This window comes from Salvia hispanica, chromosome 6 (assembly GCF_029641045.1).
Source record: "Salvia hispanica isolate PSC_SH4W2 chromosome 6, Shi_PSC_v1, whole genome shotgun sequence".
Taxonomy (NCBI): Eukaryota; Viridiplantae; Streptophyta; class Magnoliopsida; order Lamiales; family Lamiaceae; genus Salvia; species Salvia hispanica.
The window spans coordinates 43,893,211-43,915,865 of NC_142697.1; the positions used below are offsets into that span (position 1 = coordinate 43,893,211).

At 34.0% G+C, this 22,655-nt stretch overlaps 3 protein-coding genes across 3 annotated transcripts; all 3 read left to right on the top strand.

Annotated features, from left to right (window-relative positions):
- The first annotated feature begins 7,710 nt into the window (after positions 1 to 7,710).
- LOC125203886 (putative WRKY transcription factor 14) lies at positions 7,711 to 10,540 on the top strand. The gene is made up of 3 exons (XM_048102395.2): positions 7,711 to 8,399; positions 8,887 to 9,027; positions 9,254 to 10,540. Exons 1-3 carry the CDS (start codon positions 7,867 to 7,869, stop codon positions 9,843 to 9,845), a joined length of 1,266 nt encoding a protein of 421 aa, XP_047958352.1. The 5' UTR covers positions 7,711 to 7,866; the 3' UTR covers positions 9,846 to 10,540.
- A 3,433-nt stretch (positions 10,541 to 13,973) lies between these two features.
- LOC125207655 (NAD(P)-binding Rossmann-fold superfamily protein) lies at positions 13,974 to 15,942 on the top strand. The gene is made up of 6 exons (XM_048107089.2): positions 13,974 to 14,259; positions 14,632 to 14,784; positions 14,919 to 15,012; positions 15,145 to 15,227; positions 15,305 to 15,458; positions 15,554 to 15,942. The coding sequence occupies exons 1-6, from the start codon at positions 14,062 to 14,064 to the stop codon at positions 15,787 to 15,789; spliced, it is 918 nt and encodes a 305-aa protein (XP_047963046.1). The 5' UTR covers positions 13,974 to 14,061; the 3' UTR covers positions 15,790 to 15,942.
- A 1,883-nt stretch (positions 15,943 to 17,825) lies between these two features.
- LOC125206900 (transcription factor bHLH53-like) lies at positions 17,826 to 18,774 on the top strand. The gene is made up of 2 exons (XM_089060002.1): positions 17,826 to 18,407; positions 18,483 to 18,774. The coding sequence occupies exons 1-2, from the start codon at positions 17,826 to 17,828 to the stop codon at positions 18,633 to 18,635; spliced, it is 735 nt and encodes a 244-aa protein (XP_088916128.1). The 3' UTR covers positions 18,636 to 18,774.
- The last annotated feature ends 3,881 nt before the right edge of the window (positions 18,775 to 22,655 follow it).

The window sequence follows — 22,655 nt, forward strand, 5'->3', positions numbered from 1 at the left end:
TTTGGAACCGGATAGGAGTCGGCAGTTTAGGCGGGCCGGTTCAGGTTCGCGAAAAATCAAGAACCGTAACCGCCGGTTCGTAACCGGCGGTTCGCCAGGCGGTTCCGGTAGCTTTTCAGGGTTTAGGGTATAGGCATGCAGGCGTAGGGTGCAAAAACCGCCGGTTCCGAAAGCTTTAACCGCCGGTTCCGGCAGCTTTTCAGCTTTAAATTTAAGTTGGGCTCAAGTCCTTTTCCTCTATTTCTTTTTTTTTCAATTTGTTTCAACTTTAAAATATACAAATACAATTACATAATTGTATTTGTATATACTCTAATCGGTGAAGAAGACTTCTCTATAAAACTAAATCCGGGAGACTTTTGACAATTCTACCATGATTGTTGATGGTTAAAATTAAACTCAACAATTAAGGTTGAATTGCTAAAGGTATCCTCAATTTAGTTATCTAGAAACATCTCATTCGCCGACTAAGAGTATATATATATACTATCTATTTACGTTTATAATTTATTGTTTTTTACTTCAGCTTTTTTTATTTAAGTCTTTTGATTCTTTTGTAATTTTAATTTTCAACATTTGTATTTGTAATATCGACATTCACATATCGTTCAAATTTGTATGATTGTATGATTGTTTCAATAAAATTCCAATTGTTCCAACTCCAATGTCGACTTCTACTCCATTTGTCAATTGTCATTCTCATTTTATTTATTTATTCGATAGTACAAGACTACAACTACAACTACAACTCTACAATTAGTACTATACTGGAATAAAATTTAAAAAAAAATAAAAATTCGGCATTGAACCCTAGGCGGGCCGGTTCAGGTTCCATATTTTTTTGAACCGGAACCGGCGGTTCATGAACCGTGGTGACGTCTAAATAGACATAGTCGTATATGACATGGATTTTAACATGCAATTAATAAAGAGAGAAATAGTATTCGTGGATTGTGGATCCAAATTATTAATAATCCCTTCGTTCCATAGTAATAGAGTCATTTCCCTTTTCAGTAAAAGTCAACATATTTTTCCATACCTACTTTACTCTCTCCTACTTTTTTCTCTTTTCATTTCTCTACATTTTTCATTTTCCACCCTTTACTTAACTCACCTAACATAATTTTTCTTAATTTTCGTGCCGAAAGGAAATGTCTTCATTACTATGGAACGACGGGAGTAGTATTTTAATATTTAAAACTATTTATTTTAGAAATTGATCTAATTTTAGTGGGTGGTCTAAAATTGTAAAACTAATCTATTTTTTTGGACGGAAGTAGTACTAAATAGTACTAGTACCAGTAATTTTTCTAATTTTATTGTTACTACTCCACGATTGTCATCTTGCCCCCTAAAACACTTGTGGCCCAACAACTAATTATTTTATAAGCCCAATCCTTCTCGTTCTCTATCCATTTGCCATAATTGACAAAGATAAATTATTGGGTTCTGTGTTTACATTTGATATTTTAATTTTTGTTAGTTCAAAATTAATTCATTTCAAGATAAAATTCAAATAGTGAAATCAACTTATCAACTTGGAATGAGAGAATATAGTATGAAACATGTTTGATCATTTGTGAATGTTTTCGTGTCTAATCTTGTGCTACGAGTGTATATCATAATGTAAATTTTTCTAGATACGTTACTGTTGCACCACTTCACCTTCTAGGGTTTAACCTTTTCTAATATATCTGAATTTACGAATTACGATTTTGTTTTTTAGATCCACCATCAATATTGGCAATCCACTTCCTCTAAATCGGGTCCAAAAACAATGCTAGGTTAATTCTAGTAGACATGTTGACATGTTTTTAGACGAGGAAAAATACAATTAATAGATTAACAAATATTTAGGGCATGGGCGATGCCGGCCTCTATCGTGCAGCTTGCTACTAATATTATCAATTTATCATAGGCTATAGTGCACAAATTATTTAGATCATGCTTCCCTAACGTGACAACGTTAATTAAAATGAATTTGTTTCTTTATTTTTATTGTTATAAAATATGGCCTTTGCTTTCTCTGTGACTTCATTAAAATCCAAATAAAGGGGCGTGAGATCTCGTAATGAATCCCCAAAACTATGGAAAAGTTAATTAGAGCAATATTTTTCTTGTAATGGAAGTAAAGTTGTCATTTAATTAGACAAAAATTGAACTAGCTTATTAAGATAGTGGATATCAAAAGTTGGTTGTTAACTTAATTTTAAATTTTAATACTTATATAGTAGTAACTAACTTTTCATATTTTAGAACAAAAATATATCTGGAAAATGTCAGAATCCATTCTTTTTCATGCCAACTTTGCTTTTCTTCGACTATATATAACCCCCGAATGAACCGGAGAGTGTAGTGAAAAGAGGATTTACATAAGGAAGATGATCGAAAATCTCATCATCGGTCATGATTTATTCATCCGCTAAATCAACGGTAGGATCACTACCTCATTAGGAATTTTAATTGATGAATTAATTTTATTTAGTTAAGCTTATATTCAATGCGTTTTTAATCTCTTCGTTTATACTTAATTGTTGGATTCTCCTTATCTTCTCGAGATGATCAACATGTAGTTATAATATTATCTAGCCTTACTTCACCCACCTCGCAAAATGTAATTAATTAAGGCATTGGAAATTATTCACAATTATTAAAAAAGTGTATTCAACTAGAATTGCAAGTTGATCTATTAAATTAATCAACTGCTAACTGTTCCATTTATGCTTCACTGGAATGAAGTGATCAAAGGAAAATTCTTGAATTTGTCCAACAATGATTTTAAACTCACACCCGTTTTTATTATACTATTATAAATTAATAATCGATATTTTTAGGTTTGAAGAAATGAGAAGTATATGATTCTTTCTTGATTTGAGATCCATAAATTTTATTGATTGCCATATCCTTTCTGTTCAGAATTATTTAAAAATTCTGCACATATCATCCAACCATTCAGCACACTAATTAACAGCTTTCAAAACATATGATAAACAATTAAATAACATAAGAACTAATTTTTTTAAATCACATAATACTATTGTTGTTAAGAAAATTCACAATGATACCAAATAAAATCGGGGCCGTACACGTGTACGAAACGGAAAGATGGACGGTGATGATGAAGGTGGCGGGTGATGTAAGACGGTGGCTGCCGGTGGAGCAAGTGTCTCGCGTGCCGATCGATCAGTACCAAAAGAAGACTTTTGAGGACTCACTAATAATTAATTAAACACGACTTTGATCACAAATGTCTAATTAATTAAATCGGATGATAATCTAATAAATAATGAGCCGTAAGCATCGAGGGGGGTAGAATTTGTCGCTATTAGGGGTGAGTCACGGCTACAATTAATTTTTAAGTACAATTGATTAACAAATAGGGATTAAATAATGATGGATTATCACATGGAAGGATGCTTCTACATAGGGAGTTTTGAGAAAATAAAAAATATTTAAGAGGACAAATTCCGTGTCAGAGAATCCCAGTCTTAAATTTGTTTTTTTGTGGGTATTTTGTTTGATGCACGAACATGGGTTATGTGTTGTCTCTACCCAAAATTAAACAATGATTCGAAAACACTAAAAAAGAAGAACACTAGGGTGTTTTGGGGATGGACCACCACAAATCTTTCAAATAAAGACCATTTATAATTTTACTATCTCATGAATTATTAAGTTTCGATGTTTGTGATTAATGAATTGAAGAAACTAAAATACCATAATTGCCCTCGTCACCTAGAAATATACTGCAAATGTCCTCATTGGATTCCTTAAATTTATAATGAATTATGCTTTCATTTATCTTGCACGCCATCGTTTGTTACAGTCGTTCTTCACTAGGCTACCATTCCGAATTCTCGTTGGTCGCGATTAGTTTTTTGTCAGACCACAACATCAAGTTGGCTCTCAAATGTCCCCGTTGATTACAATTGTCTATTTTTTTACATGCCACTAACCCGAACTATTTAAACCTTTAAAAAGCATCATTGTTACATACTCCCTCCGTCCGCGAATAGGAGTCTCGTAATTTCATTGTCCGTCTATGAATAGGAGTCCCGGTTCACTTTTACTATAAATGATAATAGGGTCTCACATTTCACTAACTCATTTCACTCACATTTTATTTAAAACTAATATACACAAGTGGGATCCATGTTCCACTAACTTTTTTTCACCCACTTTTCTTAACATTTCTTAAAAATCGTGCCACCAAGAATGAGACTCCTAATGCGGACGGAGGAATTAAGTACCAAATACGTGTGAGAAATTATTCCAGAGAAGGTGTACAATTTATATAACTCTACATCAATTGTCCTTTATTATATTAAAGTGCATGTAAAAGTTCAAAATTTTCACAAGATGTAAATCTACTAACTCTAGTAAATAATTGGCACTAGATTAAAGATACAATTTATCCACCAATTGGAGCATTCTTAAATTCCCCACTCCATGTGCCGAAATTAATATTCGTTACAGAACGCCGTATCATAATCTTCACTTCCACATGACCTTGTCCATGTACGATCTATAAATAGCTATTCATCATTAATTATGAATTAAACAATCGAATATACTTAAGTAGCTACTCACATTACATAATCCGACTCTGCTAATTTTTGAATTTGAACTAATTGTTGATGTCAAATCTACTTCGCTTTCTTTACTAATTTTCATCAAAACGTGACGTTGTAACATTTCTTAATGCGAATTACTTCTATTTTTGGTATTTAACCAAATTAAAATATTTAAATTACATCCTATGCTAAATACTCAAGCTACGTATTCAACTTTACCATGTACAGAGTACCAAGAAATTTGTATAATTTTGAGAATAGGGTACGTATTAACATAATTTTTTTTATAATTCTGAATAATTGACAATAATGAATAAATTGGGATATTAAATTGACCATTAATAAGTTGGTAAGTCATGTGAGAAAGTTTATTTCGATGGCGTCACATCAAATATAAAGAGGCCGATGACGTGTTCGATTCCAATTGGCCGATTAAAAAATTTCCAATTTTTGAAGCATACTCTAATCAAACAGCCACCTCTGCATGTGCCCACTTTTATTTTTCACTGTATATATACTTGTTCACACTTACAAACATATATACACCTTGTGTGTGTGTATACACCGGCTGATGTATGTGTATACGTATGCATTATTCTATGTTAATTATTGCTAAACCATGAACTTTAATTCAATTCTAATTGGTCTTGTGTACTGCATAGAAAATGGTGAGCTATACATGATTTGACAATTAATTTTTATTTTTGTCCATATAGGTCTAGAAAATCAGAAAGAAAAATTGAAAATTTAATTTTGATTGTTATTTAAATTTTAAAAATTTTATATGGGACATTTAGTGAACATTGATGGGAGTTAAAAATGACGTAAAATCAGTGAACATGTAATTTTAATAATTAATTCCCTAAAGAATTATATTTCATGTTCTAGACAAATAAGATGAATTAAAATAAAACACATTTTCGGTACTTTGTAATATTGAAATTTTGATTAATAGGTAATTGAAATTTTGTTATGTCTTCTTTGTTCACATTAGTTTTGGTTCTTTTATATATTTCATTGTGTCATATTGTGATTGAGTTTGTTAAATTATTGTTAAAAGTGACATATAAAACATAAAGTAGCTTTTAAACATAAAATGTTGTAGTTTAACCTAAAGTGTGACCATTTATTTAAAACAATACTCCCTCCGTCCCACAAAAGATGTCACACTTGTGGGACGTCACGAGATTTTAGGAGGTTTTATTTTGTGTGTTAAAACTTAAATGGAGAGAGAAAATATAATTTTTATATTCATGTGAGAGAAAACTTTTTCCAAATAGGGAAATGTGACATCTTTTGTGAGACAAATTAAAAAGGAAAGTGTGACATCTTTTATAGGACGGAAGGAGTATTATTTTCATAAGGTGAAATCGAAGCTGAGCTGAAAACCTGAAATGCCAACATAGAAAAAACGTCTAACAAACTCGTCGTCATGTTATGTGCGTTCACACACTTGAGCAACTAGAGCTTCTACTCAGACCAGTCCAAGCAGCTTAGACCTAACACTCGAATTTGCACATTATGCTCACCCAAATCCTGCATCAAGACCTGTCATAATGGCTTGACACCCGAATATGTGTGTGTGACACCATCATTTTAGCACATTGGCTATTCCTTTCCACTTGTTAATTATCAATGTAATCAATATTAATACATATAAGAGCCACTTCAACTTCGATTTGGCAATAAATCTTCGACGCGGGAAAAATCATGAAATTGAAATTTAATGAATTGTCAATTGATTTTTTAAACGTATGAGATGAATAAAAATCGACCCAATGCTCATGATTTAGCATCATCCCTGATGACGTTATTATTTATATGGCTTATTAAAATTAAATATCAAGGATTATTAAATTCCCTTTATTTGATATAATTAACTTTAATTTCTCCTGCATCATGCCGCGCTTTAAATTCAAATTTCATTTTCTTCATACCTTGATCCCTAAAAACTATCATCCCTGTTAAAATTGTAGTATGACCTAATTCTCATATTAAAGCAGGTTAGGGCATCCACAATGGGGCGGAGGATGCGACGCCTTAAGCCCCGCCCTATGCGCTGCCACATCAACATTTTATCCTCCGTTCCTTCCACCTGCAATGGGGCGGACTATAGCTCGCCCTAAGCCCCGCCCTAAGTATTTTATTTATTATTTGAATATTTAAACATTACAATATTTATTTTTTATGTTTGCAAACATATCAATTAGCAAGAATAAATATAAAAACACTATAAATTAAAGGCAAACCCTATTGTCAATATTTATTTTTTGTGCTTGCAAAAATGAAAAATTGTCGAAATTCATTATTGAATTTAGAGAGAAATTGAGATGAGGAAGAGAGTGGAGTGAAAGGTGTGAAATGAAGTAAAAAAATTGGTGATATATATTAGAAGAAAATACAAAAAAAATAAAAATAAAAATAAAATGTGTGCATCCTTCGCCCTATAGTCCGCCCCCCCTGCAATGGCGGACTAAGGGCCGGAGGATAGGCCGGAGGATGCATCCTCCGTTTCATAGTGCGCGGACGATGCTTAGAGCGCGGAGGATAAAATGTGCATAGTCCATGGTGCTGCAGTGACGGACTAAGGGACGGAGGATGCATCGTTCGTCGCATCCTCCGCCCCATTGAGTTTTTTTCACCACACCCTAGATTTTTCTCTTTTTTTTACTAATTACAACATTGGTGAAGATGCATGTATCAAGTATCAACTGTGGTGAATACTTGAGTGGTGAAATCGGAAGAGAATAATTGGTTACAAAACCCTATTGAAACGTTCTCCGCGAATTGCGACTACTTGCCGCCTCCATACACTTTTCAATTCCATAAAATGACCTTTTCCACAACTCATTAATTTAATCGAATCATTTTTAAAACGCTTTTACACTTTGCAAAACAACAAAAGGCGTGGCCCAAGCTCTATGAAGATAATTAGATGGATAGAGATGGCAAGGATTCACAACATAAACATCTATTAATTAAATTAACAGATCAAACAGTTGCACAATTTTGACCCTTTTGATGTCTTCATTTCCACTAATTAAATAATCTTAAAAGTTAAAAACCCTCTAATTAATTAATTAAAATATTTCTTCCTTCTCCATCTCTCTTTCTTCAAGATAGCGTATGGAATAGAGCTGTTTTATATACTGAAGTCAGCGACTCTCTTTCCTCTCTCTCTCTAAAGCTTCATCTCTCTTGTTTTGCCAACTTCCTAAATTAGGTTTTTCAGTTCTGCAAGTTCTAATTTGCTGCGATCGAATCGAAGGAGTTAAATGAGACAGCAGCGATTATGTGCAGCCGCGACTTGCTAAAGAGGATGGAGAATTACAACAATCAAGGAGATCTAACCGACATAATCCGAGCCACCGGCGGCGCCAATCCGCCAGCTGAAGCCCCTGCGCCGGAGTGGCAGTTTCCGGCCAATCCGATCGCCTTCTCCGCCGCCGATTTCGGCGATCCATTCGCGCAGCTCGGCGATCCGCTCATCCACGCGCCGCCCCTGCCTCCGCCGCTGCCAGGATTCTTCGACGTGATCAAACCTAGCGACGGAGTGCGATTTGGGGGAAATTGCAACCTAGGTCAAAAAATCAGCCTCGACGAGGAGATGAAGAGACCTCCGAACATCTTCTCGAGGATGCTCCAGATCTCCCCCACCGCGAAGCTGCCGGTTCCACTCTCGCCGTGCGATGCTTCTCCGGCGCCGATTTTGGCGGCGAATGATCACCACGGCTTAATCTCGCCGAGCAACAGCTCGAGAGGGAATTGCTTGATTGAGAGCAGCCTGCAGATCTCATCTCCGCGAAATGCGGGGATCAGGAGAAGGTGGGGAATTTTCTTTTCCTTGAAGTGATGGCTCGCTTAATTAACATCCAAATCCAAAATTAGGGATTCATTAATTACGCAATTAATGACGCCATTGAAATCAGGAAGACTTTTCATTAATTTAAGTCTTTGTTTTAATTAAGCTCACTCTATCACATGTTGAGGATCTCAAGATTATTAGCTTCTCTCTTTTTTCTTCATCAAAAGTCAGTGAATCTCTGCGAGTACCATGAAAATCTGACTTTTTCTTCCATGCCACTGTGAGCCATATCCCACAAACACAGATTTTTTGTGTCAAGTCTTTCAAATTCTCCACCACTTTAGGCTTTTTTTAGTGAAAAGAAGAGATTCATAAAAAGGCCACTGATCTTGTCTGAGAACTGCACACACAAAATCATATGTTACCACTTCAATCATTTCGTAATTTTGTGACAAAATTATCTGATTTTTTTTAATTAAATTAATTTCATGCAATGAAAATGATCAGAAAAAGCCAGGCGAAGAAGGTGGTTTGTATACCGGCACCGGCGCCTGCAAACAGCCGGCCCAGCGGGGAAATCGTGCCCTCGGATCTCTGGGCGTGGCGAAAATACGGGCAGAAACCGATCAAGGGCTCGCCCTATCCGAGGTAAAACTAAGCTTCCTTTGTTTCCATACATAGAGAGAGAGAAACCCTTGTTTGAGTCCTCATATTAGATCTTTTGATTAATTGACATAAAACTAATCATTACATAATTATGAATTATGATAAAATTAAGTGGTTGTATTGTATGATTAATTAGATAAGTTTTTTTTTAGTATTTTAAATTTTAAATTATCAACTGAGCTGCGTTTCGTCGTCTTCGTAAAATTAGGGGTTACTACAGATGTAGTAGCTCGAAGGGATGTTCGGCGAGGAAGCAAGTGGAGCGGAGCCGAACCGACCCGAACATGCTGGTGATCACATACACGTCGGAGCACAACCACCCGTGGCCCACCCAGAGAAACGCCCTCGCCGGCTCCACGCGATCTCAGCCGTCCAAATCCGCCGCCGCCGCAAAAACCTCGCCGAAGCCGAAAGACGAGCAGAAGGAAACCAGCACGGAGACCGCCGCCCCGTCGTCGACGAATTCCGCCGCCGTGAAAGAGGAAGTCGATCAAGAATTCGACAATAACCAAGCAATGGCGGCGGCGGCGGAGGAGGCGGAATTCGACGATGGATTCTCGCAGCAGAGCTACAAGCCGGCGTTGCCGGAATCCAATCAAAACGAGGACAGCTTCTTCGCCGGGCTCGGCGAGATCGAAGGAGATTCGTTGGACTTGCTCTTCACACAGGGATTTGACGGCCGTGATCACGGCGGCAAGGGTTTGGACCCCTTCGGCTTCTACGATTGGGGCGGAACCGCCACCGCTGCCGCCGCCGCTTCCAGCGGCGGCGCAGGCGGAGAGGATGGGAGGGATTCGTGACAAGATGTTGAGCAACAGAAGCCCCCACGCAGTTCCATGCATGATTTATGATGAGTGTGAGTTTTTTACACGTGGGGAGGGTTTTTTTTTCCCAACTTATCTTTTTTTTACATTAGTTTTTTTTATTTTAATTTTATAAGGTTTAATCTAGATTCAGAGATTATATGGTGAGAAAAGAGGGTTTTATTTGTATTATTATGATAATTAATTGAGAGTGGTGGTTAATATGGGAGCAGTTTGGAATATTGGTGGATGGGACAGAAAGCTGAGGAACAGAAGGTTTGAACAGTGGGGAAAAGTACATTTATGAGACATGAAAGGATGGCTCAATGAAGGGATTATGATGTGGGATGGGACTCCAATTTTACAAGTGGGATTAATTAATTACTCTTATATATACATATATTATTAATTAATTATATGTGTATTGATATTGCATGTGTGGAGAGTTTGGTGATTAATTATATATTCATACCTTGTAATGTAGCCATGAGATACTAAACTTTGGGTTCCTCCGCTTTCTGCTCTTTAATCTTCATTGTTGTACTAGTTAATTTGAGTATTTTTTTTTATGATTTCTAGGTTTAATTAATGCTTGTGGTTGAGGTGGAATCATTCAATTGTTTCAACTTTCAAGACATAATTGTATTGTATACTTTTTGAATATACTACTGTAGGAAATGATTAAACCGGAAGTACAGTTTAGACATGCAAATAATTGAACTCTACTCTATCTACACATGCAATGCAATTTACAGAGAAAATGGAGGTTTAATTCTTGGGAAGCATCTGCATATTAATTCAGAGAAATTTAAATTACACTATTTAGACATAAAAATGGTTAATTTTGTTTTGTTTACAATTTGAATTCCACGCAAATTATTTAGGTATGACAATATGACTTATAAATAAAATTCAAGATTTGAAAATGAAGTACATTCTTGGAATGCCAATGCATCAAATTCGGTTGTATATATGTTCCTAAATATGATAATTGCGAAACCATAGTCTTCCTCTATTTTTAACTTATACACATAGGTCGGTCATATAATCATTGATGGTAAACTAATTATTTTCCACAATAACTTCTGTAATAGTGTTGATGCAATTGATAAGTGAGGTGTCAAATCCATCCATCGATTAATAAGTGATGAGAGTATTTTGGTACCCCAATGCAACTCTCTAAAGTTCATTGGATTTTATTAAAATTGTGTCAAGAGCATTTAATATATGTGTATTGGGGTGACTGTTTGAGGTGCGATGATTTTGATTGGATATATCGCACTATAGTCCATAATTAAAACACATTACAATGACCATGCAATGATTTTACTTAAAGTCGTGCTTATAAAACATCTTATCGCGCTTTTCTCCTAATTTTTAGTCAAATTTCGCATCATTAGTGTTCCACTTACCCCAAATTTAACGTTATCCTCCGCCTAACCAAGTTTGCTAATCAATTTCACAACATAGGACTATATATATAATTAAATATCATATTTTTTTTATGGAGATTGACTGAAAAGTGAAAAATGGAATATTACATGTAAAATTTACGAATTTCAATAATAATTGCATACAATATTTTTTGTACTTTGCATCTTCATCATTGCAATTTTATGAAAATAAAGAATTTAATTAAACTAAAATAAAATATAAATAAAAAACTAAATTATTAACACGAACTTTCCGTGGCATAGAAGATACAAAAACCAAAAAAATAATTAAGTATTGTGAATAGAAGATTCGAACAGGTCACGCTTATCTGGGTGTTATTAGTGACTAATCGATGATTAAACAACTAAACATTATTTAATAGTTAAGCTTAGTCCCACATATCTCAGTCATTGCTTATAGAATCCATCTTTTGTTTTCTCATGAGAGTACATTTTTTTCCTCATTTTGGCATCAGTAATTCTTGTTTGAACCTGTGATTGACCACACACGTAGTCATTAAATATTTATATTTATTAAGTGTTTCGCCATTTTCTTTATATTTTATCGCAATCATATATATATATAAAAATTCACCTCACTTCTATTTATATTAACTAACATAAATTAAATACTATAACAAAATAAGTTTCATTTTAGTTTCTACTCATAAAATAAATTAAAATTTGTGTCACACCTAACTTGGTAAAAGTCAACACATTTTTATACTATTAGGTACATTAGTTCTTTCATTTTACTCATTTCATTCCATAGTAATAGAGTTATCTTTAGTAAAAGTCAACACATTTTTCCCCACGTACTTTACTCTCTCTTACTTTATTATCTCTACATCTCTCTACCTTTTTCATTTTCCACTTTACTCTCTCTTTACTTAACTCACATAACGTAATTTTTCTTAATCTCTGTGCCGAAAAGAATTGTTTCCATTATTATAGAATGGAGGGAGTATTTTACATTTAATTAGACCAATGAATTATTCAAAGCAATAAACAACACCAATCAACACATGAAATTCTATGTGTTAAGTGAATAAACTAATCCAATAGTAGCCTCCTAAGACCACCTCCAACCATACACCAAATCTCATTTTGGTGTAAAAATATGCTCTAACCATACTCCATACCCAAACCCATTTTTGAATTTTTTAATCAAACAACACCAAATTTAAAGTAAACACCAAAATTGAATATCTACTGCAAAAAAGTTTTAAATATTGTATAAGAGTCCTTATTATTATATTTAAGTAGTTGAAATGTTGAATCAGCCGGCCAATTTGTGTACCAGTACTTGATAGTTGAATCAAACTATCAGCCGCGTGATTTGCATAACAGGGATCTGTTTACACACAATTATTTCATGGAATTTACATACATATTTTTCCATTAAAAAATAATTAAATAGGAACTAACCATATTATAATAAATTAGTATGTTATTTTTACAAATAATAACTAATAAATTTACTAATTAGGAATGATTATTGCTAAAAAAATCTTGTTATTAGTGTATTAAATTTTAGAAGTAGTGTAATTTTTTTTAAATGAAAAGTATATTTAATACATAAATATATTTAATTTGCATAAATTATTTATAAAATATTGTGGGACTAATATGTAATTTGAGTAAATAAGTAGGTATAATTGAAAAGGTATAAAAAGAATATAAATATGGAATATTCTTTTGAATTTGAGTTTGGAATAAATGATTGGAGTAAAATTTTGGTGTGACCCAAACTCAAAAATGGGTTTGAGTTTGGTGTAAATGGTTGGAGATGCCCTAACAAAAAAGAAAAGCTATATACTTGATTTTATTTTTAAGTATATATCCCAAACATATAAACATATTTTTGTCACTTATTTTCTTTTTCGTCTGTTCCTAAAAATTTATCACCTTTCATTTTTATCATTTTTGATAGTGGACCCTATATTCCACTAACTCATTCTCACTCACATTTTAATTTAAAACTAATATAAAAAAGTAGAATCCATATGCCACTAATTTTTCAACCCGACCACTTTCTATTACATTTTTTAAAATCTGTGTCGGATTAAATGGTGCCAAATTTTAAGGGACGGGGGAGTATAAAATTAATCTCATTTACTGATATAGTACTATACTCCTCACGAGTCCCAATTTTTTTTACAATTTTTGTTTTGATAATTCTCTTGTTTCTTTATTAACTCTTTTGGCATTAAATCACAGAAAATAAATATTAGCATATTACAAAGTATATTGTATAATTTTCTTTTTAAATAATTCTCTTAATTAGTAGTATAAAAATTTCAATCAATTTGTATAATTGGGATGAAGAGAGTAAATATATAAAAGCCTCCTAATTAACACTAATTGACTATAATATCCAGGAAAGCGCACTTATAGTATCTTTATTTTCCAGATTATGTTCAAGTCAAGTCATAAAATTACCTTAGGGAAAAAAATAATGTGATTATGGCGATTACTTTAGTAAAAACCAAAAAGCGCACTTATAATATCATGCATTACATCAACATGTTTAAATTTTAGTTAAAATCGCGCACTAAGTTACACGATTACTGATCCACTAATTCGACGTGGCGATTTTGTAACCACCCGGATGTTGATGGCAGTTAATTCGGCGACGTCGTTTCAACTGTGGCCGGGCATCCTCTCCATTAGCAAACATTCCGGTTCTCTCCACTTTCATCATGAATCGCATTTACGCGCACTAAATTGAAAGCTCAATTCTCCCTATCTATGTACAGTTGGTGTAGATAAGGAAGCAAATGGCCGCTATTGGAACTCATTTTCCAATCAAATCAAATACGATAATGAAGCTGAATTTAGTCGGCCAATGGGTTTTAATGGGGAGGCGACGCCTGAATCCGTTTCCCGGCGGCCGCGCGTTTTCCTCTGTGGTTAATCAATGGGACGGCGGTGTTTCGATGGTTCAAGGTGCGTCCAGAGGCATCGGCCTTGAATTCGTGAGTTCTCACTACTTTTTTTTCGCCATGTGATGTAATGTAGATGTAGATTTTTTTAATTAAACATGAGATTTTTGTTTTGACAGCCTAATTTGATTTCGTGGAGTGGTGTTTTTCTCTGTTTCATATGATTTCAGCTTCTGCTTATGATGTGATCTAGGTTTTGATAGTGACATTGCTTTAGTTTGATTGATAATGGTATAAGCTCTGGTGAATATGCCTAAATTGATTGGTTTCTGATTTAGGTGTGGGTGAAGATTGATGATTAGGAAATCAGATACTCTGTTTCTGATTTAGGTGTGGATGAATTATTAGTGCTTATTTAATTGTCTTGATTAGTTTTAGATTGAACTTTATTTGGTGTTGCTTTAGGTTAAACAATTGTTAGAGAAAAGCAACAAAGGGCATGTTGTGGCAACATGCCGGAACCCCAGTAAGGCGACGGAGCTTCATGATTTGAAGAATAAGTTTGCTGATCGCTTGGATATTCATCAGCTGGATCTCACAATCGATAGCACAATCGAGGTATCAACCCCATGATCGCCTTATAATGTTCTTTGTAGCAATTTTAAGTTCTGCTGTTTAAATTTTTGCACTCAATATGTCAAATAGAATGAAATGTGTCATCAGATATCCTTATACCATACATGGATTTCCAGGAAACAGCTAAGTCTGTGAGAGATAAGTACGGTTATCTGAACCTCCTCGTAAATGCATCTGGAATTTTAACAGTGCCAAATGTTATGCAGCCAGGTAGAGATGTCGTCTCGTTTGTGTTTGGGTTTAGGCAGATAAAAGTAGATTCTGATGATGTTTAAATTTGAGATAATCATTGTGAGTTTTCACTGTATTGAGTAGCTGTTTTTATGTTATGTTTCAGTACAGAGACCACGTTGAACAAGGTGGAGAGAGCTTCCTTACTTCTCGCTTATGAGGTCAATGCCGTTGGCCCTATCTTGGTCGTCAAGGTATGATCAGTTACACACATAATAGTTAACGAGTTTCCGGGCAAAAACACAACTGTGCTCACGATAGTCATGAACAGCATATGTGGCCTCTGCTCAAGGCTGGAGGCGGCACTGGAACTGAACGAGACGGTGCAGTTGTCGCCAGTATAAGCGCCAGAGTGGGTTCAATCGGAGACAACCGCCTAGGAGGGTGGCATTCATACCGAGCTTCTAAATCTGGACTCAATCAGTGTAAGAAAAAGTTGCTCACATGTTGGTTTTAGAATCTTGAAATGACACTAGTGGTTTTTAAACTTCACAAAATCCTTCTTCGTGAATTTGTGCAGTGACTAGGACTGTGTCAGTCGAATTTGCGCGCAAAAAAGATCCAATTATATGCATACTGTTGCATCCAGGAACAGTAGATACAGATCTATCAAGACCATTTCAGAGGAATGTTGCAGAAGGCAAGCTTTTCACCAAAGAGTTTTCTGTCCAAAAATTGCTGGCCATCATTAACAGTGTGAAAGCATCTGATAATGGTAAGTTTTTTGCATGGGATGGTAAAGAGATTCCTTGGTGATATGAACAAGTGTGAACATGTCCGGTTCTAGATTCTAGGATGAAATAATGTATCACACCATCTTTGTCTTTCTTTGGTGGAGAAGAGTGATTCACTACTCAAATACTTGATTTTTTTTGTTGTGTTATTAATTACACTATGTGTTACAACTCATTGAATCTTTATTTTATGTGTTTATTGTTCGTAAATAAAGCTCGATACCTGTCTTCTGTTTGAAAAAACGAGCTCAATTCCATTGACAAGACATACATATATAATCGTAGTAAATGTAACTAAAATGTGTAGTAAATAAATGTCAATCTTGTTTTTTCTACTATTTTAGTGTTTAAAACATCAAAGGAATTATACACTCATTCATTATAAATAAAGTACTTACAAAAACCCTTTAAAAGTTTTAATTATTGCTCTAACCCATTCCTTTACTGTAGTTTTTCATTTTGACACGCATTCTGCTTCATGTGTGTATATGATATTATTAGGTTAATCTAGATTTAAAAAAAAGTTAGACTTTCATCTTGCACATACAAAACAACACTAAAATAAAATTTAAAAGAAAAAAGAAAAGAGGATAAGCTTGATGTGGAAGTAACCCCAATACCCATTAATATCATGTGTGTATATGCTATTATTAAGTTAATAAAAACAATAGCTCCTAATTAAATTTAATAACCCCAATACCCATTAATATCATCCAAATAATTAGGAGGCTGGATAACCGTTATAAATTCCCATCCAATAACCTCCACTCCCACGTCCCTAATATTGAAAAGAAAATACTTGCAATTTGTTTAGTAATTTATGAATAAAAAACTTGTTTTAGAATGAGTTAGTTTTAGTAAGAGAGCTAATGAAAACAGACAACATGAAAGAACTAATCATTTTTATGAAATCCTAGCTAGATTGTGATGAACATTCCTTGTATGAATCTTTGATAACATGATCTAATCTCCTAGAAGGTCAACGAAGAAGCATGATTTCAAGGTGAAGAAGAAGAAGAATCTTATACAATCTCCATTGATTCAAGAACTGAAAATGCTGTGGAACATCAAATACTCAAACCCAATCCACATTTACTAAAAAATGGATCATTGATTTTTGCAAGCAAGCGGTTATAATTAACCGTTTCATTTCTAATTGTTTTAGTTTAGGCTAATCTTATTGATGTTGTTTTTGTTTCAAGGCAACCTCTTCCGTCCTTACAAATTAGGATCTTTACTTCAGGAGAAAATATTGTTTTTTATATCCTAGTGTAAGTTACCTGATCCTATTATCCTAACATTGATTGATATGCAATGAGCATTTATTTATTTAATTATTGATTAATTAGTTCCAAATGCTATTGATTGTGCATTTACTTAGTGTGTTTGCTTAAATTAATTCATCATAAATAAAATCTTAAACCCGCAATAATGAAAAAAGATGCGCCGTTTATCTATTATACTATTAATCACTCGGCTCACGAATTGTTCCATATTATTTCAAGACATATTCTACAACTTTTCTAATTGCAATCGAAAAATTTGCACAAAGCATTCTTCAACTTTTGCATGAGACGGTTATTTGACATAGTCAAATTAACTTCAGCAGTTGGTTTTGGAGAGAGTAATTGTAGGAAACTCTGTTACAATATTCTTGGTGGCTAATTACCAATTAATTAAAACAATCAAATGTCAATAGAAAAGAAAAATAGAGATGCAAAATAACGGTTAATCAAAAGAGAATTGAGCATTTGATAACCCTAATTTTTCCTAATAATTAGGAGAGTAGTTATTAACCGTTATAAAATCCCATCCCATAACCTCCACTCCCCATTATCTCCCTCTTTGTCTCTCTGACACACGCTGACACACAGAGCTAAAAATAAGCTTTGTTAAGGTTAATTTCTACTGACATTCAAAGCTAGTGGAGTGGTAGTTAAAAGACACAATCTTTCCTCAGGTAGTCATTGTTGTCTCTCTCTTTTAACTCACAACAGCTTCAATTTTCCCTCCATATTTTCAACAAACAATATTCTTGGCAGATAGTTTATCCAATTAATGGCGTTGAGCTACTACAATTCCAACTCCAACTCCAACTGGGACTCCTTTGCGCCGGCGGAATTAGGCATTGCTGAGCAGCTCTTCAACCCCGACGACTTCTTGGTGGACCCCATCGACGCCTTCTGCAACTCTCTCCTCTCCGACGACTTACCTTTCGCCGATGATGGAATTCCCTTCGATTTCGATCATCTCAACTCCAACAACTACTTCCAAGAATATACCAATGAGCCCTTTCCCCATTTCCCCAAACGCCAAAAGCTCTGCGATTCTCAACCATTCTACCAACATTACTCCATCCCGGAATTTGTGCTTCCTCCGCCGCCGCCGCCGCCGTTGCCAGCATTTCCGGCGGCGGGCTTCACCATGGGGAGCTGCGAGGGCGTGAGGGTGAAAGAGGAGAGCTTGTCCGCGCAGAGCGTCGCGGCGAGGCAGAGGCGGAGGAGGATCACGGCGAAGACGCAGGAGCTCGGGAAGCTGGTCCCCGGCGGCCAGAAGATGAACACGGCGGAGATGCTTCAATCCGCCTACAAATACATCAAATTCTTGCAGGCCCAAGTTGGACTACTTGAATTCCTCAAGGTACTATTTTAAATGGACAAAACTAATCAGTTTTGTTTAATTCCTAATTAAGACTAACATGATCCATTCTTCTAGAAGGTCAACGAAGAAGAAGAAGCATCAGTTGAAGGTGAAGAAGAAGTGTTCCAGAATCTTCTAGAATCTCCGTTGATTCAAGAGAAGCTCTACTCCACTGAGCATTGCTTGATTCCACAGAAGCTGTTGGAAAAGCATCCAATCGACATTTGATGGAAAAGGGATCATTGATTTTAGCAAGCGGTTATGATTAACCGTTTTTCATTTCTAATTGTTTTAGATTAGGCTAATCTTGATTAATGCTGTTTTTGTTTTAAGGCAACATCTTCTTGCCTTCTGTTGATTAATTGCTTACAAATTAGGATGTTAGGCTAATTAGGCTCTTTACTTCAGGAAAAAAAATGTTGTAATTTTTTTCTTTGTATGTGAGCTCTCCTGATCCTAACCTTATTGATTGATAAACAATGAGATTGAGTTATTTGATTATTGAGTAATCCCAAATGCAATTGATTGTGCATTTAGTATTTAGTGTGTTTGTTTAAATTCGTCATAAATAAAATCTTAAAACCGCAATGAATTATAAGGAATGCACCGTTTATTATCACTCAGTTCACGATTTTTTGTAGATTTATTTATGTCTAATATGTAGGATTTTCTAATAAATTCTAATTATTCATCGGAAATTTGATATTTTTTCTTTGTTACTTATTTTTGTTAATAATAGCAGACGGTTATTTGGCATAGTAAAAGGAATTTAGGCGGTTTATTTTTGGAGTGATTGTAGGGGAATCTGTTTCAATATTTCTGGGTGGTTAATTAATTCCATCAATTTATTTCAGGAACAATTTTATTTTTAATTTCCACGATGTATTTATATTAGATTTAACAATAGCATGTCCGTACTTCCATGTAAAACGGAAGAGTTAGACTAAGTCTAGCTAAGTAATGTATCCACCGAGTTGTATCTTTTAGAGCATCTCTAAGCTAAGTAATGTAGTACTCCCTTCGTCCCGGCTAATTCGTCTCAGTTTTCCATTTCAGTCCGTCTCATATGATTTGTCTCATTTCACTTTTACCATTTTTGGTAGTTGATTTCATATTCCATTAACTCATTTCTATTCACATTTTATTATAAAACTAGTATATAAAGGTAGGACTCACATTCCACTAATTTTTTCAACCCACTTTTCATTACAATTCTTAAAATCCGTGCCCGATCAAAATGACCCGAATTATCCGGGACGGAGGGAGTATTATGTATCCACCGAGTTGTATCTTTTAGAGCATCTCTAATAAAGAGAGCTAAATGAAATAGGTATATCACTTTTTTATAAAGTGAAATATACCCTTCCAAAATACATTTCAAAGGAAAAAGGTATATAGGAAGGTAAATTATTTTTTAAAAATAAAATAATAGTAATACAAAATGCATTAAAAACCTAAAATGTAATACCTTCTCAAATACCATCCCTCTTAGAGAATGGTTTTTCATAAAAAGAAGACAAATATGGTATTTATAAGATTTTACCTCTCTAGGCAAAAATACCTTTTCTAATACCTTCTCAAATACCTCTCCCACTGAAAAATTTAGAATGAAATATACTTAGTACTACACGTGTCAAATTAAAATTGAATAAATTGTTTAAAAAATTAAAAATTAAGACAATAGTAGATCATTTTCGAAGGTACTGTCCTTAATATGTGCGTGTGATAACATCATCTTCATCTATTACTACGAGGACAAATGCTATTCGGTTGCACCTGAGCTTTTGCTGGTCTGCTTTCATTATGTTCTTGTATTGAAGAGTTTATATTAAATGAATGTGGTACTTCGAACGATTTCGAATGGTTTGAAGTGAACTGAAAGGGCATAAACTCTTAAGTTGAGGAATAAGTTATTCATGTGCTAGTTCTTGGTCTTATATTTTAAGTATTGAAGGATTTTATTTGCGTCTAACTTTTGGAGAGCCAATGCCAATACGTTATTCATGTACTAGTTCTTGGTCTAATATTTTTAAGTATTAAAGGATCTTATATGCGTCTAACTTTTGGAGAGCCAATGCCATTTTTGCTTTCAACTTGATACTCTAATTATCGACACTGCTCTTATTGAGCATAGGTCCTTGGAAGACGGCAAACTAAGAAACTCTTTATTTCTCAAACTTCTCAATTTCTATAAAATGGTACAACTCTCCATATTTATAGACATTCCTAACTCATCCTAGAATTCTCTACTTAATTCTTTTATTTTCTAAATATCTAGATTTATAAAAATCTATATATTTTCTTAAATAATATCTCTAATACAAAGAAGATCTCCTAAAATATCTAGAAAACAATTTTATTTTTATTTCCATAATGTATTGATATTAGATTTATCAACTTGCATATGTAAATCGGAAGAGTTAGACTAAAGTCTAGCTAAGTAATGTATCCACCAAGTTGCATCTTTTTGAAATACTCCATTATTTACTAGCGAGTTTGCAAATAATAATTTTAGTAAAATTAACCCTCACTTATAGTACAATACCATAATTTTAGCAAGTTGTATAATAATTTTATACTATGAGTTTTAGCTTTACAACTACCAAAATTTTACTTAGACACCACTAAAATTACCAACTCCATAGAAGTAAAATCTATTATGATCTTACATCAAGAATTTAGAAACCAGTGTAAAATGGCTGCAGAAGCTGAAAATGAATGAAGAATAAATCATTTCAATGATCAGTGAGTGTCATTACGACATACGAAATTGAAATTTTAGTCCCTCGATTTTGTCTCTCTAATATTTACAAGCCCTAATGTGAAATAGTAGTATTAGAACTAAAAGTTCATGAACTAAGTCCTAATAATATTCAAATAGTATTATCGAAAAAACTTTTGCAAATTTTAGAATACTTGTGTCATTTTTATATGTTCTTATTCCTTCTCATTTCTTTCTTTTGTGTAATGAAATATTATGGCTACCTGAGTAGTATTTGTAATATGTTGTTGTGGTGTACACATTTCAAATATGACATGGCTGAATTATGTGCTAAGTGTATTAGTATGAAGTAAAATTTATTGACAGTCTCATTCACATAGAATATTTTGGATGTTACATAGAATACAATTTAGCCAAAACTAGACCCATGGTAAACTTGAAAAATTATATTCAAATCTATAGTTTTCACTACCGATTTTAAAAGTTATTTGACCAAAATTAATATTTTGCTTTTTCAAGTGGATTCTTTTCAATAATGCTTTTGTTGTCTGTTTTTTTTTTTTTTTTTTTTTTTTTTTAACCACAAGTATATCGAACGAATCCGACTAATCCTGCTCGACCGGGTTTGCGGATTAAGGCCGAAAGTCTCCAAGCGGATGACGGGGTTTGAACATGTGACCTCATGATCACCACAGCTCTGCACTGCCACCCGTTGGTATAATCTGTTTTTTTTTCATAGATAGAAATCGAGAATGTGTAAAACTTTGCATGCTTAAAATATCGTTCGGATTCTTTTATTGAATGTTTACTATCGTACATATGTAAGTTATGAGTTGCGAATATGAGTAGAGATAGAGTCATTAAACAAAACACCCTCCAAAGCAACAAAGTTAAAAAAAAATAGCAAAAATATCTCCATTTAATAATTAATATACTATGTCTTGAAACCAATGTTTTCAGGGAGTACGAATATGAATGCGACTATGATATGAAATCTATTCTCTATAAAAGCTCCTTCAACAATGAGAAATGTATTTGAGAAAGTATGATAATATTTTTATAAATTTTAAAAAGATATATTTACCTCTTTTCTACATAAAAGATAAATATGGTAATTATTTTTGTTATAAGTAATTTTTTCAATTTACCTTATACATTACTTCTTCAGAAAGAATATTTACCTTATATTATTTCCTTTAAGTACTATAAATATATTAACACATGTCAATCTCTTCTTGAAGCCAATTAACAAGGAAAACTCTCACCACCGCCGCCGCCGCCACCGCGGCCACCACATCCCCCTCCTGCTCTTTTGGGAGAGCTACGGCGCCAGCCTTAAGAAGAAGAGGAAGAAGAAAGAAGAGCGGGAGTCGCCGGCGCTGGAATTCAGGTGGTTTTGAATTTGTTAGCCATTTTTTTGGCATTGTTGATTTTATAAAATTTCTTTTGATTCAGTGAATTACATTGCTACGTTTCACATTTTTTTTAATTTGTCGTGTTGCATTGTTTTTACATTTTCTCGATTG